Below are 16,391 nucleotides of genomic sequence, written 5' to 3'. Positions count from 1 at the left end.
TGGAAATGTATCCTTTGGTCTGACATGACATATATTGCGTTATTTTATGGCCCAACAGGTGTAAATATATGGGTCGTGAGTGTTATGACCTCATGGCAAGTTGTCAGCTGTTATGACAGGTTATGATGCTGGGAGTCAAGTAAAGTGTTACCAGAATGATTGTAAATGACAAAAAGGACCCCATTGGAGGAGCTACTGGGTTCTGATTTGGTTCATGGGTGATCATGTTTCCTATGTAACTCTGTTCTGTTTGACTGTTCTTCAGGGGGAAGAAATATGAGCGTCTGAACATCGTCATGCTCACAGACCTGAACACACCGAGCAGTCCTGACCAGCTGGACATTATCATAGGCAACCTGAAGAGAGCCGGCATCACTCTGCAGTTCTTGTGTGTCTATGTGTTATTCTACTGTAGAGATCTCGAATGGCTTGTCGTATATCATGGAAGCATTGAGTGCATCTACATCCACTCAATGCTTCATCTGCGCTTCATCTGAAATGCGCTTAATCTGAAATAGCATCATATTTCCTGTATAATGCAGTACTTTTGGCCAGGTTCTGGCGATTTGGGGGACAGCCACGGAATGACTCCAAACTGACCCCTTAACCTCTGTTCCTCCAGCCTACCCTTCCCTGTAGATGGAGGGGGTTCCAACCCCCCCCACGGGGGTAAAGCTCTGTCCAGAGAGCAGCAGCAGGGGCTGGAAATGACCAAGCAGGTCATGATGTCTCTGGATGAGGAGGATGGTCTGGAGGAAGTCTACACCTTCAGGTAGGAAGTCACTGGGGTCTGCAATCCAGATGTTGTGGTGGATGGGGGGGCCTATAGGGTGGTGTAAGGGGGGCCTATAGGGTGGTGGAGGGGGGGGGGGGCTATAGAGTGGTGGTGGAGGGGCCTATAGGGTGGTGGGGGGGCCTATAGGGTGGTGGAGGGGGGGCTATAGAGTGGTGGTGGAGGGGGCCTATAGGGTGGTGGAGGGGGGGGCCTATAGGGTGGTGGAGGGGGGTCCTATAGGTAGGGGGGGGGGGGGGGGCTATAGGGTGGTGGTGAAGGGGGCCTATAGGGTGGTATGGGGGGCTATAGGGTGGTGGAGTGGGGGGCCTATAGGGTGGTGGAAGGGGGGCCTATAGGGGGGGGGGGGCTATAGAGTGGTGGTGGAGGGGCCTATAGGGTGGTGGGGGGGGGCCTATAGGGTGGTGGAGGGGGGGCTATAGAGTGGTGGTGGAGGGGGCCTATAGGGTGGTGGAGGGGGGGGCCTATAGGGTGGTGGAGGGGGGTCCTATAGGGAGGGGGGGGGCTATAGGGAGGGGGGGGGCTATAGGGTGGTGGTGAAGGGGGCCTATAGGGTGGTATGGGGGGCTATAGGGTGGTGGAGGGGGGGCCTATAGGGTGATGGAGGAGGGGGGCTATAGGGTGGTGGAGGGGGGGGGGGGCTATAGGGTGGTGGAGGGGACCTATAGGGTGGTGGGGGGGCCTATAGGGTGGTAGAGGGGACCTATAGGGAGGGGGGGCTATAGGGTAGTGGAGGGGACCTATAGGGTGGTGGTGGAGGGGACATATAAGGTGGTGGTGGAGGGGGCTATAGGGTGGTAGAGGGGACCTGGAGGGGGGGGGGGGGGCTATAGGGTGGTGGAGGGGGGCTATAGGGTGGTGGAGGGGGTCTATAGGGTTGTGGAAGGGGGGCCTATAGTGTGGTGGAGGGGGGGGGCCTATAGGGTGGTGGAGGGGGGGACCTATAGGGAGGGGGGGGGCTATAGGGTGGTGGTGGAGGGGGCCTATAGGGTGGTGGAGGGGGCCTATAGGGTGGTGGAGGGGGGGACCTATAGGGAGGGGGGGGCTATAGGGTGGTGAAAGGGGCCTATAGGGTGGTGGTGGAGGGGGCCTATAGGGTGGTATGGGGGGCTATAGGGTGGTGGAGGAGGGGGGCCTATAGGGTGGTGGAGGAGGGGGGCCTATAGGGTGGTGGAGGAGGGGGGCCTATAGGGTGGTGGAGGAGGGGGGCTATAGGGTGGTGGAGGGGGGGGGCTATAGGGTGGTGGAGGGGACCTATAGGGTGGTGGAGGGTACCTATAGGGTGGTGGGGGGCCTATAGGGTGGTAGAGGGGACCTATAGGGTGGTGGGGGGGCCTATAGGGTGGTAGAGGGGACCTATAGGGAGGGGGGGCTATAGGGTAGTGGAGGGGACCTATAGGGTGGTGGTGGAGGGGACCTATAGGGTGGTGGTGGAAGGGACCTATAGGGTGGTGGTGGAAGGGACCTATAGGGTGGTGGTGGAGGGGACCTATAGGGTGGTGGTGGAGGGGACCTATAGGGTGGTGGAAGGGACCTATAGGGTGGTGGAGGGGGCTATAGGGTGGTAGAGGGGACCTGGAGGGGGGGGGGGGGGGGCTATAGGGTAGAAGAGGGGACCTACTGGGTGGTGGAGGTGGGCTATAGGGTGGTGGAGGGGGGCTATAGGGTGGTGGAGGGGGGGATATAGGGTGGTGGAGGGAGGGACCCATAGGGTGGTGGGGGGAGGCTATAGGGTGGTGGAGGGGGCCTATAGAGTGGTAGGGGGGGCCTATAGAGTGGTAGGGGGGACCTATAGGGTGGTGGAGGGGGTGGCTATAGGGTGTTAGAGGGGGGCTATAGGGTTGAGGAGGGTGGGGGGGCTATAGGTTGGTAGACAGGACGTATATGGTGGTGGAGGGGGGGGACTATAGGGTGGTAGAGGGGGGGGGCCTATAGGGTGGTGGAGGGGACCTATAGGATGGTGGAGGGGACCTGTGGAGGGGGGGGGGCTATAGGGCTGTAGAGGGGACCTATAGGGTGGTGGAGGGGGTGGCTATAGGGTGTTAGAGGGGGGCTATAGGGTTGAGGAGGGTGGGGGGGCTATAGGTTGGTAGACAGGACCTATATGGTGGTGGAGGGGGGGGCTATAGGGTGGTAGAGGGGACCAATAGGGTGGTGGATGGGACCTGTGGAGGGGGGGGGCTATATGGTGGTAGAGGGGACCTATAGGGAGGGGGGGGGCTATAGGGTAGTGGAGGGGACCTATAGGGTGGTGGTGGAGGGGGCCTATAGGGTGGTGGTGGAAGGGACCTATAGGGTGGTGGAGGGGGCTATAGGGTGGTGGTGGGGGGGGGGCTATAGGGTTGTAGAGGGGACCTATAAGGTGGTAGAGGGGACCTATAGGGAGGGGGGGCTATAGAGTAGTGGAGGGGACCTATAGGGTGGTGGAGGTGGGCTATAGGGTGGTAGAGGGGACCTAAAGGGGGGGGGGGGGGGGCTATAGGGTAGTAGAGGGGACCTATAGGTTGGTGGTGGAGGGGGCCTATAGGGTGGTGGGGGGGGGCTATAGGGTGGTAGAAGGGACCTATAGGGAGGGGGGGGGCTATAGGGTAGTGGAGGGGACCTATAGGGTGGTGGTGGAGGGGGCCTATAGGGTGGTGGTGGAAGGGACCTATAGGGTGGTGGAGGGGGCTATAGGGTGGTGGTGGGGGGGGGGCCTATAGGGTTGTAGAGGGGACCTATAAGGTGGTAGAGGGGACCTATAGGGAGGGGGGGCTATAGAGTAGTGGAGGGGACCTATAGGGTGGTGGAGGTGGGCTATAGGGTGGTAGAGGGGACCTATAAGGTGGTAGAGGGGACCTATAGGGAGGGGGGGGGGGGCTTTAGGGTAGTGGAGGGGACCTATAGGGTGGTGGAGGGGGCTATAGGGTGGTGGGGGGGCCTATAGGGTGGTAGAGGGGCCCTGGAGGGGGGAGGGGGCTATAGGGTAGTAGAGGGGACCTATAGGGTGGTGGAGGGGACCTATAGGGTGGTGGAGGAGGGGGCTATAGGGTGGTGGAGGGGAAGGACCCTATAGGGTAGTAGAGGGGACCTGGAGGGTGGTGGATGGGGGCCTATTGGGTGGTGGGGGGGGGGGGGGGGGCTATAGGATGGTGGGGAGGGGGGGCCTATAGGGTTGTAGAGGGGACCTGGAGAGGGGGGGGGGGGCTATCAGGTAGTAGAGGGGACCTATAGGGTGGTGGAGGAGGGGACCTATAGGGTGGTGGAGAAGGGGGGGGGGGCTATAGGGTGGTGGAGGGGACCTATAGTGTGGTGGAGGGGTCCTATAGGGTGATAGGGGGGGTGGGGGCTATAGGGTGGTGGAGGGGACCTTTAGGGTGGTCTGGTGGGGGACTAGAGGGTGGTAGATGGGGCCTGTAGGGGGGGACTAGAGGGTGGCAGAGGGGCGCTATAGGGAGTCATTTAGGTCAAAGCTCTGAGTTTGAGGCTATATTCTGATGCCACACAGAGACTGAGGTTGTCCTGCTCTGACAGTCTCCTCTCCTCTCTGTCTTGCAGTGATGCTATAGAGAAGTTGTCTGTGTTTAAACGTGTTGAGAAGAGACCCATGGCCTGGCCCTGTACTCTGACCATCGGCAGCTCTCTGTCCATCAAGATTGTTGGCTACAAAGCAGTAAGTAGAGTATCACTGTCTCTTGAATAGCACCTTATTCAGTGCACTACTGTTGACCAGGGAGGGTCCGAACGTGTCGTCCAGAGGACGGGGAGGGGCCGAACGTGTCGTCCATAGGACAGGGAGGGGCCGAACGTGTCTTCCAGGGGATGGGGAGGGGCCGAACGTGTCTTCCAGAGGACGGGGAAGGGCTGAACGTGTCGTCCAGGGGATGGGGAGGGGCCGAACGTGTCTTCCAGGGGATGGGGAGGGGCCGAACGTGTCTTCCAGGGGACGGGGAAGGGCTGAACGTGTTGTCCAGTGGACGGGGAAGGGCTGAACGTGTCGTCCAGGGGAGGGGGAAGGGCTGAACGTTTCGTCCAGGGGACGGGGAAGGGCTGAACGTGTCGTCCAGGGGACGGGGAAGGGCTGAACGTGTGTCGTCCAGGGGATGGGGAAGGGCTGAACGTGTGTCGTCCAGGGGATGGGGAAGGGCTGAACGTGTGTCGTCCAGGGGATGGGGAAGGGCTGAACGTGTGTCGTCCAGGGGACGGGGAAGGGCTGAACGTGTGTCGTCCAGGGGAGGGGGAAGGGCTGAACGTGTGTCGTCCAGGAGATGGGGAAGGGCTGAACGTGTGTCGTCCAGGGGACGGGGAAGGGCTGAACGTGTGTCGTCCAGGGGACGGGGAAGGGCTGAACGTTTCGTCCAGGGGACGGGGAAGGGCTGAACGTGTCGTCCAGGGGACGGGGAAGGGCTGAACGTGTGTCGTCCAGGGGACGGGGAAGGGCTGAATGTGTCGTCCAGGGGACGGGGAAGGGCTGAACGTTTCGTCCAGGGGACGGGGAAGGGCTGAACGTGTCGTCCAGGGGACGGGGAAGGGCTGAACGTGTGTCGTCCAGGGGATGGGGAAGGGCTGAACGTGTGTCGTCCAGGGGACGGGGAAGGGCTGAATGTGTCGTCCAGGGGACGGGGAAGGGCTGATCTTATTACTCTGATGGACTGTCCCTGAAGCAGGAACTGAAAGATGTGAATTAGTGTAGTGACTGTCTGACCCTTGCAGGTATGTGAGGAGAGACCCAGGAAGTCGTGGTCGGTGGTAGATGCTCAGACACACCAGAAAGACGACATAAAAAGAGATGTAGTTTACTGTCTGAACGATGACGAAGAGACCGAGGTAGAGAAGGACGACACCATACAAGGTGAGAGAAATCAGGAAGTGAAGCTGTGTGTGATACGAGTGTTGTCTCAAACGGCTAGGTTCCTGCCATCCATTCAGTAGTCGTTTTTACAAGGTTCAAGAAACCTTTGACTGGTAGAACAAGTTCATGGAAGGTTCCAAGGTGAGATGGACACTGGATGAGAGCATCTTCCTCTCCTCTCTAAAGGGAGAACTCCACTCTTCCTCTGTTCTTCCTCTCCTCTCTAAAGGGAGAACTTCACTCTTCCTCTGTCCTTCCTCTCCTCTCTAAAGGGATAACTTCACTCCTGTTCTTCCTCTCCTCCTCTCTAAAGGGAGAACTTCACTCCTCCTGTTCTTACTTTCCTCCTCTCTAAAGAGAGAACTTCACTTTTCCTCTGTTCTTCCTCTCCTCTCTAAAGGGAGAACTTCACTCTTCCTCTGTTCTTCCTCTCCTCTCTAAAGGGAGAACTCCACTCTTCCTCTCTCCTCTCTAAAGGGAGAACTCCACTCTTCCTCTCTCCTCCCTAAAGGGAGAACTCCACTCCTCCTGTTCTTCCTCTCCTCTCTAAAGGGAGAACTTCACTCTTCCTCTGTTCTTCCTCTCCTCTCTAAAGGGAGAACTCCACTCTTCCTCTCTCCTCTCTAAAGGGAGAACTCCACTCTTCCTCTCTCCTCTCTAAAGGGAGAACTTCACTCCTCCTGTTCTTCCTCTCTCCTCTCTAAAGGGAGAACTCCACTCCTCCTGTTCTTCCTCTCCTCCTCTCTAAAGGGAGAACTCCACTCTTCCTCTCTCCTCTCTAAAGGGAGAACTTCACTCCTCCTGTTCTTCCTCTCCTCTCTAAAGGGAGAACTTCACTCGTCCTCCCTCCTCTCTAAAGGGAGAACTCCATTCCTCCTGTTCCTCCTCTCCTCCCTCTAAAGGGAGAACTTCACTCCTTCTGTTCTTCCTCTCCTCCTCTCTAAAGGGAGAACTTCACTCTTCCTCTGTTCTTCCTCTCCTCTCTAAAGGGAGGACTTCACTCCTCCTGTTCTTCCTCTCTAAAGGGAGAACTCCACTCTTCCTCTCTCCTCTCTAAAGGGAGAACTCCACTCCTCCTGTTCTTCCTCTCCTCTCTAAAGGGAGAACTTCACTCCTCCTGTTTTTCCTCTCCTCCTCTCTAAAGGGAGAACTTCACTCTTCCTCTGTTCTTCCTCTCCTCTCTAAAGGGAGAACTCCACTCTTCCTCTGTTCTTCCTCTCCTCCTCTCTAAAGGGAGAACTCCACTCCTCCTGTTCTTCCTCTCATCCTCTCTAAAGGGAGAACTCCACTCCTCCTGTTCTTCCTCTCCTCTCTAAAGGGAGAACTTCACTCTTCCTCTGTTCTTCCTCTCTCCTCTCTAAAGGGAGAACTCCACTCCTCCTGTTCTTCCTCTCATCCTCTCTAAAGGGAGAACTCCACTCCTCCTGTTCTTCCTCTCCTCTCTAAAGGGAGAACTTCACTCTTCCTCTGTTCTTCCTCTCTCCTCTAAAGGGAGAACTTCACTCCTCCTGTTCTTCCTCTCCTCCTCTCTAAAGGGAGAACTTCACTCCTCCTGTTCTTCCTCTCCTCCTCTCTAAAGGGAGAACTTCACTCTTCCTCTGTTCTTCCTCTCCTCTCTAAAGGGTATCGTTATGGCAGTGACATCGTCCCCTTCTCCAAAGTTGACCAGGACCAGATGAAGTACAAGACAGATGGGAAGAGTTTTGCTGTGCTGGGCTTCACCAAACAGAGCATGGTAATACAGCTGCTGTTTCCTGTCAAACAGACTCACAAAAAGCATATAGATTACATCCCAAACGTCACCCTATACCCTATATAGTGCACTACGTTGGACCAGTAGGGAATAGGGAATAGTGCACTACTTTGGACCAGTGCACTATAGGGAATAGGGTGCCATTTGGGATGTACACATAGTCTTATCAAGTGGAGCGAGGGAATTGCTCTCAATGCAATTGAACAGGTCTCTTCTTACAAAAGAGATTGTATCTCAATAGGTTTAACCTTTACCCTCTAACCTGTATTGTTCTGCTACAGATCAACAGCCCCTCTAACCTGTATTGTTCTGCTACAGATCAACAGCCCCTCTAACCTGTGTTGTTCTGCTACAGATCAACCAACCCTCTAACCTCTAACCTGTATTGTTCTGCTACAGATCAACAGCCCCTCTAACCTGTATTGTTCTGATACAGATCAACCAACCCTCTAACCTCTAACCTGTATTGTTCTGCTACAGATCAACAGCCCCTCTAACCTGTATTGTTCTGATACAGATCAACCAACCCTCTAACCTCTAACCTGTATTGTTCTGATACAGACCAACAGTCCCTCTAACCTGTATTGTTCTGATACAGACCAACAGTCCCTCTAACCTGTATTGTCCTGATACAGATCAAGAGCCCCTCTAACCTGTATTGTTCTGATACAGACCAACAGTCCCTCTAGCCTGTATTGTTCTGCTACAGATCAACCAACCCTCTAACCTCTAACCTGTATTGTTCTGCTACAGATCAACAGTCCCTCTAGCCTGTATTGTTCTGCTACAGATCAACCAACCCTCTAACCTCTAACCTGTATTGTTCTGATACAGACCAACAGTCCCTCTAACCTGTATTGTCCTGATACAGATCAAGAGCCCCTCTAACCTGTATTGTTCTGATACAGACCAACAGTCCCTCTAACCTGTATTGTCCTGATACAGATCAAGAGCCCCTCTAACCTGTATTGTTCTGATACAGACCAACAGTCCCTCTAACCTGTGTTGTTCTGATACAGACCAACAGTCCCTCTAACCTGTATTGTTCTGATACAGACCAACAGTCCCTCTAACCTGTATTGTTCTGATACAGACCAACAGTCCCTCTAGCCTGTATTGTTCTGCTACAGATCAACCAACCCTCTAACCTCTAACCTGTATTGTTCTGCTACAGATCAACCAAACCTCTAACCTGTATTGTTCTGCTACAGATCAACCAACCCTCTAACCTCTAACCTGTATTGTTCTGCTACAGATCAACCAACCCTCTAACCTCTAACCTGTATTGTTCTGCTACAGATCAACCAACCCTCTAACCTCTAACCTGTATTGTTCTGCTACAGATCAAGAGCCCCTCTAACCTGTATTGTTCTGATACAGATCAAGAGCCCCTCTAACCTGTATTGTTCTGCTACAGACCAACATTATCTCTAACCTCTAACCTGTATTGTTCTGCTACAGATCAACAGACACCAGTTCGTGGGGACTCAGGTCCTCAAGGTGTTCGCCCCTAAAGATGATGAGGTGAGAATAGTGTTGTTATTGAATCAAGAGAGGGACTTGTCTTCATACTCATTTTCTCTGTCTGCCTGTGTCTGTCTGTCTGCCTGTCTGTCTGAGCTCAGCATGCAGGTGTAGCTCTCTCAGGTCTGATCCGTGCTCTGGATGACCTCAAGATGGTGGCGGTGGTGAGGTATGTTTACGCCCGCAATGGAAACCCACAAGTAGGAGCAGCCTTCCCCTGTATTAAGGAGAAGTATGAGGTGAGTTAGTCAAATACATCATACCCTATTCCCTTTATGGTGCACTGTTTTGGACCAGACGCCATTGGGCTAACTCTAGAACCTTCTGTGTTCTTAGTGTCTGGTGTATGTTCAGCTTCCGTTCATGGAAGATCTCAGGCAGTACAGCTTCCCTTCTCTGGAGAACAACAAGAAGTACACTCCCTCAGGTAGGCTAGTGGACCACTCCTGCCCTAGGATGTACACTCCCTCAGGTAGGCTAGTGGACCACTCCTGCCCTAGGATGTACACTCCCTCAGGTAAGCTAGTGGACCATTCCTGCCCTAGGATGTACACTCCCTCAGGTAGGCTAGTGGACCACTCCTGCCCTAGGATGTACATTCCCTCAGGTAGGCTAGTGGACCACTCCTGCCCTAGGATGTACACTCCCTCAGGTAGGCTAGTGGACCACTCCTGCCCTAGGATGTACACTCCCTCAGGTAGGCTAGTGGACCACTCCTGCCCTAGGATGTACACTCCCTCAGGTAGGCTAGTGGACCACTCCTGCCCTAGGATGTACATTCCCTCAGGTAGGCTAGTGGACCATTCCTGCCCTAGGATGTACACTCCCTCAGGTAGGCTAGTGGACCACTCCTGCCCTAGGATGTACATTCCCTCAGGTAGGCTAGTGGACCACTCCTGCCCTAGGATGTACACTCCCTCAGGTAGGCTAGTGGACCACTCCTGCCCTAGGATGTACACTCCCTCAGGTAGGCTAGTGGACCAGTCTTGCCCTAGGATGTACACTCCCTCAGGTAGGCTAGTGGACCACTCCTGCCCTAGGATGTACATTCCCTCAGGTAGGCTAGTGGACCACTCCTGCCCTAGGATGTACACTCCCTCAGGTAGGCTAGTGGACCACTCCTGCCCTAGGATGTACATTCCCTCAGGTAGGCTAGTGGACCAGTCCTGCCCTAGGATGTACACTCCCTCAGGTAGGCTAGTGGACCACTCCTGCCCTAGGATGTACACTCCCTCAGGTAGGCTAGTGGACCACTCCTGCCCTAGGATGTACACTCCCTCAGGTAGGCTAGTGGACCATTCCTGCCCTAGGATGTACACTCCCTCAGGTAGGCTAGTGGACCATTCCTGCCCTAGGATGTACATTCCCTCAGGTACGCTAGTGGACCACTCCTGCCCTAGGATGTACACTCCCTCAGGTAGGCTAGTGGACCACTCCTGCCCTAGGATGTACACTCCCTCAGGTAGGCTAGTGGACCACTCCTGCCCTAGGATGTACACTCCCTCAGGTAGGCTAGTGGACCACTCCTGCCCTAGGATGTACATTCCCTCAGGTAGGCTAGTGGACCACTCCTGCCCTAGGATGTACATTCCCTCAGGTAGGCTAGTGGACCACTCCTGCCCTAGGATGTACACTCCCTCAGGTAGGCTAGTGGACCACTCCTGCCCTAGGATGTACATTCCCTCAGGTAGGCTAGTGGACCAGTCCTGCCCTAGGATGTACACTCCCTCAGGTAGGCTAGTGGACCACTCCTGCCCTAGGATGTACACTCCCTCAGGTAGGCTAGTGGACCAGTCCTGCCCTAGGATGTACACTCCCTCAGGTAAGCTAGTGGACCACTCCTGCCCTAGGATGTACACTCCCTCAGGTAGGCTAGTGGACCATTCAGGTAGTTGATCAACCAATAAGCACTATCCTCAGGATATTGTCTGACTGCTTTTATTTTCCTTGAATGTTTTTTATCCATTTGATGGTTGTGTGTTTCTTGTTTCCTGTTCCCAGAGGACCAGCTGTCGGCGGTGGACTCTCTGATTGACTCCATGATGTTGGTGGAGGAGGATGGAGAGAAAAAAGACCTCTTCAAAGTCAACCACATCCCCAACCCTCAGTACCAGAGACTGTTCCAGGTAGTTACCACATCCCCAGTACCAGAGACTGTTCCAGGTAGTTACCACATCCCCAACCCTCAGTACCAGAGACTGTTCCAGGTAGTTACCACATCCCCAACCCTCAGTACCAGAGACTGTTCCAGGTAGTTACCACATCCCCAGTACCAGAGACTGTTCCAGGTAGTTACCACATCCCCAACCCTCAGTACCAGAGACTGTTCCAGGTAGTTACCACATCCCCAACCCTCAGTACCAGAGACTATTCCAGGTAGTTACCACATCTTCAGTACCAGAGACTGTTCCAGGTAGTTACCACATCCCCAACCCTCAGTACCAGAGACTGTTCCAGGTAGTTACCACATCCCCAACCCTCAGTACCAGAGACTGTTCCAGGTAGTTACCACATCCCCAACCCTCAGTACCAGAGACTGTTCCAGGTAGTTACCACATCCCCAACCCTCAGTACCAGAGACTGTTCCAGGTAGTTACCACATCCCCAACCCTCAGTACCAGAGACTGTTCCAGGTAGTTACCACATCCCCAACCCTCAGTACCAGAGACTGTTCCAGGTAGTTACCACATCCCCAGTACCAGAGACTGTTCCAGGTAGTTACCACATCCCCAACCCTCAGTACCAGAGACTGTTCGAGGTAGTTACCACATCCCCAACCCTCAGTACCAGAGACTGTTCCAGGTAGTTACCACATCCCCAACCCTCAGTACCAGAGACTGTTCCAGGTAGTTACCACATCCCCAGTACCAGAGACTGTCCCAGGTAGTTACTACATCCCCAGTACCAGAGACTGTCCCAGGTAGTTACTACATCCCCAGTACCAGAGACTGTTCCAGGTAGTTACTACATCCCCAGTACCAGAGACTGTTCCAGGTAGTTACTACCTCCCCAGTACGAGAGACTGTTCCAGGTAGTTACCACATCCCCAGTACCAGAGACTGTTCCAGGTAGTTACTACATCCCCAACCCTCAGTACCAGAGACTGTTCCAGGTAGTTACCACATCCCCAACCCTCAGTACCAGAGACAGTTCCAGGTAGTTACCACATCCCCAACCACTCCATACCAGAGACTGTTCCAGGTAGTTACTACATCCCCAGTACCAGACTGTTCCAGGTACTTACCACATCCCTAGTACCAGAGACTGTTCCAGGTAGTTACTACATCCCCAGTACCAGAGACTGTTCCAGGTAGTTACCACATCCCCAGTCCAGAGGCTGTTCCAGGTAGTTACTACATCCCCAGTACCAGAGACTGTTCCAGGTAGTTACTACATCCCCAACCCTCCGTACCAGAGACTGTTCCAGGTAGTTACCACATCCCCAACCCTCAGTACCAGAGACTGTTCCAGGTAGTTACTACATCCCCAGTACCAGAGACTGTTCCAGGTAGTTACCACATCCCCAGTACCAGAGACTGTTCCAGGTAGTTACCACATCCCCAGTACCAGAGACTGTTCCAGGTAGTTACTACATCCCCAACCCTCCGTACCAGAGACTGTTCCAGGTAGTTACCACACCCCCAGTACCAGAGACTGTTCCAGGTAGTTACTACATCCCCAACCCTCAGTACCAGAGACTGTTCCAGGTAGTTACCACATCCCCAGTACCAGAGACTGTTCCAGGTAGTTACTACATCCCCAGTACCAGAGACTGTTCCAGGTAGTTACTACATCCCCAGTACCAGAGACTGTTCCAGGTAGTTACCACATCCCCAGTACCAGAGACTGTTCCAGGTAGTTAACACATCCCCAACCCTCAGTACCAGAGACTGTTCCAGGTAGTTACCACGTCCCCAACACTTAGTACCAGGGCTGTTCCAGGTATTTACCACGTCCCCAACCCTCAGTACCAGAGACCGTTCCAGGTAGTAAACCACATCCCCAACCCTCAGTACCAGAGACTGTTCCAGGTAGTTACCACATCCCCAACCCTCAGTACCAGAGACTGTTCCAGGTAGTTACTACATCCCCAGTACCAGAGACTGTTCCAGGTAGTTACTACATCCTCAGTACCAGAGACTGTTCCAGGTAGTTACTACATCCCCAGTACCAGAGACTGTTCCAGGTAGTTACTACATCCTCAGTACCAGAGACTGTTCCAGGTAGTTACTACATCCCCAGTACCAGAGACTGTTCCAGGTAGTTACCACATCCCCAGTACCAGAGACTGTTCCAGGTAGTTACCACGTCCCCAACCCTCCGTACCAGAGACTGTTCCAGGTAGTTACTACATCCCCAGTACCAGAGACTGTTCCAGGTAGTTACCACGTCCCCAACCCTCCGTACCAGAGACTGTTCCAGGTAGTTACTACATCCCCAGTACCAGAGACTGTTCCAGGTAGTTACTACATCCCCAGTACCAGAGACTGTTCCAGGTAGTTACCACATCCTCAGTACCAGAGACTGTTCCAGGTAGTAAACCACATCCCCAACTCTCAGTACCAGAGACTGTTCCAGGTAGTTACCACATCCCCAACCCTCAGTACCAGAGACTGTTCCAGGTAGTTACTACATCCCCAGTACCAGAGACTGTTCCAGGTAGTTACCACATCCCCAGTACCAGAGACTGTTCCAGGTACTTACCACATCCCCAACCCTCAGTACCAGAGACTGTTCCAGGAATGGCTCCTCCTCTATTGTCAGGTTATTTCTCCATGTAACGCGTTCTCAATCTGCTATTACTTTTCTACGTCTTAATTTTCCCTCATATTTCACCCCACAAAACACACTTCTCCCACTACAGTGCCTGCACCATCGGGCGGTGAACCCCAGTGTCCCCCTCCCCCCCATGGACCCCTGGCTGACTACAGCTCTCCAGCGCCCCCTGGCGGTGGCCACCCGCTGTCAAGCCCCCCTGGAGACACTGAAGAAGAAGTTCCCTCTGAAGGAGGTGGTCAAGAAGAAGGAACTGAAGACCAGCAAGGAGCTGTTTGGGAACAGGTAGGTCTACATTCTAGTTTGGGAACGGGTAGGTCAGCATCACTAGCTGTTTGGGAACGGGTAGGTCTACATTCTAGTTTGGGAACGGGTAGGTCTGCATCACTAGCTGTTTGGGAACGGGTAGGTCTGCATCACTAGCTGTTTGGGAACGGGTAGGTCTGCATCACTAGCTGTTTGGGAACGGGTAGGTCTACATTCTAGTTTGGGAAAGGGTAGGTCTGCATCACTAGCTGTTTGGGAACGGGTAGGTCTGCATCACTATTTGTTTGGGAATGGGTAGGTCTACATTATAGTTTGGGAACGGATAGGTCTGCATCACTAGCTGTTTGGGAACGGGTAGGTCTACATTCTAGTTTGGGAACGGGTATTTCTACATCACTAGCTGTTTGGGAACGGGTAGGTCTACATTCTAGTTTGGGAACGGGTATTTCTACATCACTAGCTGTTTGGGAACGGGTAGGTCTACATTCTAGTTTGGGAACATGTATTTCTACATCACTAGCTGTTTGGGAACGGGTAGGTCTGCATCACGAGCTGTTTGGGAATGGGTAGTACTACATCACTAGCTGTTTGGGAATGGGCAGGTCTACATTCTAGTTTGGGAACGGGTAGGTCTACATTCTAGCTGTTTGGGAACAGGTAGGTCTGCATCACTAGCTGTTTGGGAACGGGTAGGTCTGCATCACTAGCTGTTTGGGAATGGGTAGTTCTATATCACTAGCTGTTTGGGAACGGGTAGGTCTACATTCTAGCTGTTTGGGAATGGGTAGGGTAGGTCTACATCACTAGCTGTTTGGGAACGGGTAGGTCTACATTCTAGCTGTTTGGGAACGGGTAGGGTAGGTCTACATCACTAGCTGTTTGGGAACGGGTAGGTCTACATTCTAGCTGTTTGGGAATGGGTAGGTCTACATCACTAGCTGTTTGGGAACGGGTAGGGTAGGTCTACATCACTAGCTGTTTGGGAACGGGTAGGTCTACATCACTAGCTGTTTGGGAACAGGTAGGTCTGCATCAGTAGCTGTTTGGGAATGGGTAGGTCTACATTCTAGCTGTTTGGGAACAGGTAGGTCTGCATCACGAGCTGTTTGGGAACGGGTAGGTCTGCATCTGTAGCTGTTTGGGAACGGGTAGGTCTGCATCACTAGCTGTTTGGGAACGGGTAGGTCTACATTCTAGCTGTTTGGGAACAGGTAGGTCTGCATCACGAGCTGTTTGGGAACGGGTAGGTCTGCATCTGTAGCTGTTTGGGAACGGGTAGGTCTGCATCACTAGCTGTTTGGGAACGGGTAGGTCTACATCACTAGCTGTTTGGGAACGGGTAGGTCTACATCACTAGCTGTTTGGGAACGGGTAGGTCTACATCACTAGCTGTTTGGGAACGGGTAGGTCTGCATCACTAGCTGTTTGGGAACGGGTAGGTCTGCATCAGTAGCTGTTTGGGAATGGGTAGGTCTACATCACTAGCAGAGCTGTTTGGGAACGGGTAGGTCTGCATCAGTAGCTGTTTGGGAACGGGTAGGTCTATATTCTAGCTGTTTGGGAACGGGTAGTTCTACATCACTAGCTGTTTGGGAACGGGTAGGTCTGCATCACTAGCTGTTTGGGAACGGGTAGGTCTGCATCACTAGCTGTTTGGGAACGGGAACGGGTAGGTCTACATCACTAGCAGAGCTGTTTGGGAACGGGTAGGTCTACATCACTAGCTGTTTGGGAACGGGTAGGTCTAATCAAATTTATTTATATAGCCCTTCGTACATCAGCTGATATCTCAAAGTGCTGTACAGAAACCCAGCCTAAAACCCAGAATAGCAAGCGATGCAGGTGTAGAAGCACGGTGGCTAGGAAAAACTCCCTAGAAAGGACAAAACCTAGGAAGAAACCTAGAGAGGAACCAGGCTATGAGGGGTGGCCAGTCCTCTTCTGGCTGTGCCGGGTGGAGATTATAACATCATGGCCAAGATGTTCAAATTTTCATAAATGACCAGCATGGTCCAATAATATTAAGGCAGAACAGTTGAAACTGAAGCAGCAGCACGGCCAGGTGGACTGGGGACAACAAGGAGTCAGCAAGGAGTCATAGGGCTCAGCTCCTGCCAGACAGAGAGAAAGAAAGAGGAAGAGAATTAGAGAGAGCATACTTAATTTCACACAAGACACCGGATAAGACAGGAGAAGTACTCCAGATATAACAAACTAGCCCCCCGACACATAAATACTGGAGGCTGAGACATGAGGTGTCAGGAGACACTGTGGCCCCATCCCATGATACCCCCGGACAGGGCCAAACAGGAAGGATATAACCCCACCCACTTTGCTAAAGCACAGCCCCCACACCACTTTTAAACGCGTAGATCTACATTCTAGCTGTTTGGGAACGGGTAGGTCTACATCACTAGCAGAGCTGTTTGGGAACGGGTAGGTCTACA

The 16,391-nt window shown here is 53.4% G+C and overlaps 1 protein-coding gene across 2 annotated transcripts in view; it reads left to right on the top strand.

Moving 5' to 3' along the window:
* The window catches only part of LOC110520671 (X-ray repair complementing 5), a 42,547-nt gene that overhangs the window by 8,908 nt on the left and 17,248 nt on the right, over positions 1 to 16,391 (top strand). The window contains exons 5-14 of one of the 2 annotated variants that reach the window (XM_090230508.1): positions 266 to 388; positions 623 to 772; positions 4,331 to 4,445; positions 5,486 to 5,624; positions 7,247 to 7,359; positions 8,839 to 8,901; positions 9,003 to 9,140; positions 9,238 to 9,328; positions 10,903 to 11,027; positions 13,766 to 13,962. In XM_090230508.1, the coding sequence (XP_090086634.1) occupies positions 266 to 388; positions 623 to 772; positions 4,331 to 4,445; positions 5,486 to 5,624; positions 7,247 to 7,359; positions 8,839 to 8,901; positions 9,003 to 9,140; positions 9,238 to 9,328; positions 10,903 to 11,027; positions 13,766 to 13,962 (1,254 nt within the window). The remainder of the gene's footprint in view (positions 1 to 265; positions 389 to 622; positions 773 to 4,330; positions 4,446 to 5,485; positions 5,625 to 7,246; positions 7,360 to 8,838; positions 8,902 to 9,002; positions 9,141 to 9,237; positions 9,329 to 10,902; positions 11,028 to 13,765; positions 13,963 to 16,391) is intronic. The other variant, XR_016494891.1, reaches the window with a different exon arrangement.

The sequence above is a fragment of the Oncorhynchus mykiss genome, chromosome 3 (genome assembly GCF_057628025.1).
Source record: "Oncorhynchus mykiss isolate SJ-2025 chromosome 3, ASM5762802v1, whole genome shotgun sequence".
In the NCBI taxonomy this organism is placed as follows: domain Eukaryota; kingdom Metazoa; phylum Chordata; class Actinopteri; order Salmoniformes; family Salmonidae; genus Oncorhynchus; species Oncorhynchus mykiss.
Note: the sequence above shows the minus strand (reverse complement) of the source record. Positions and strands in the feature narration are given on the sequence as shown.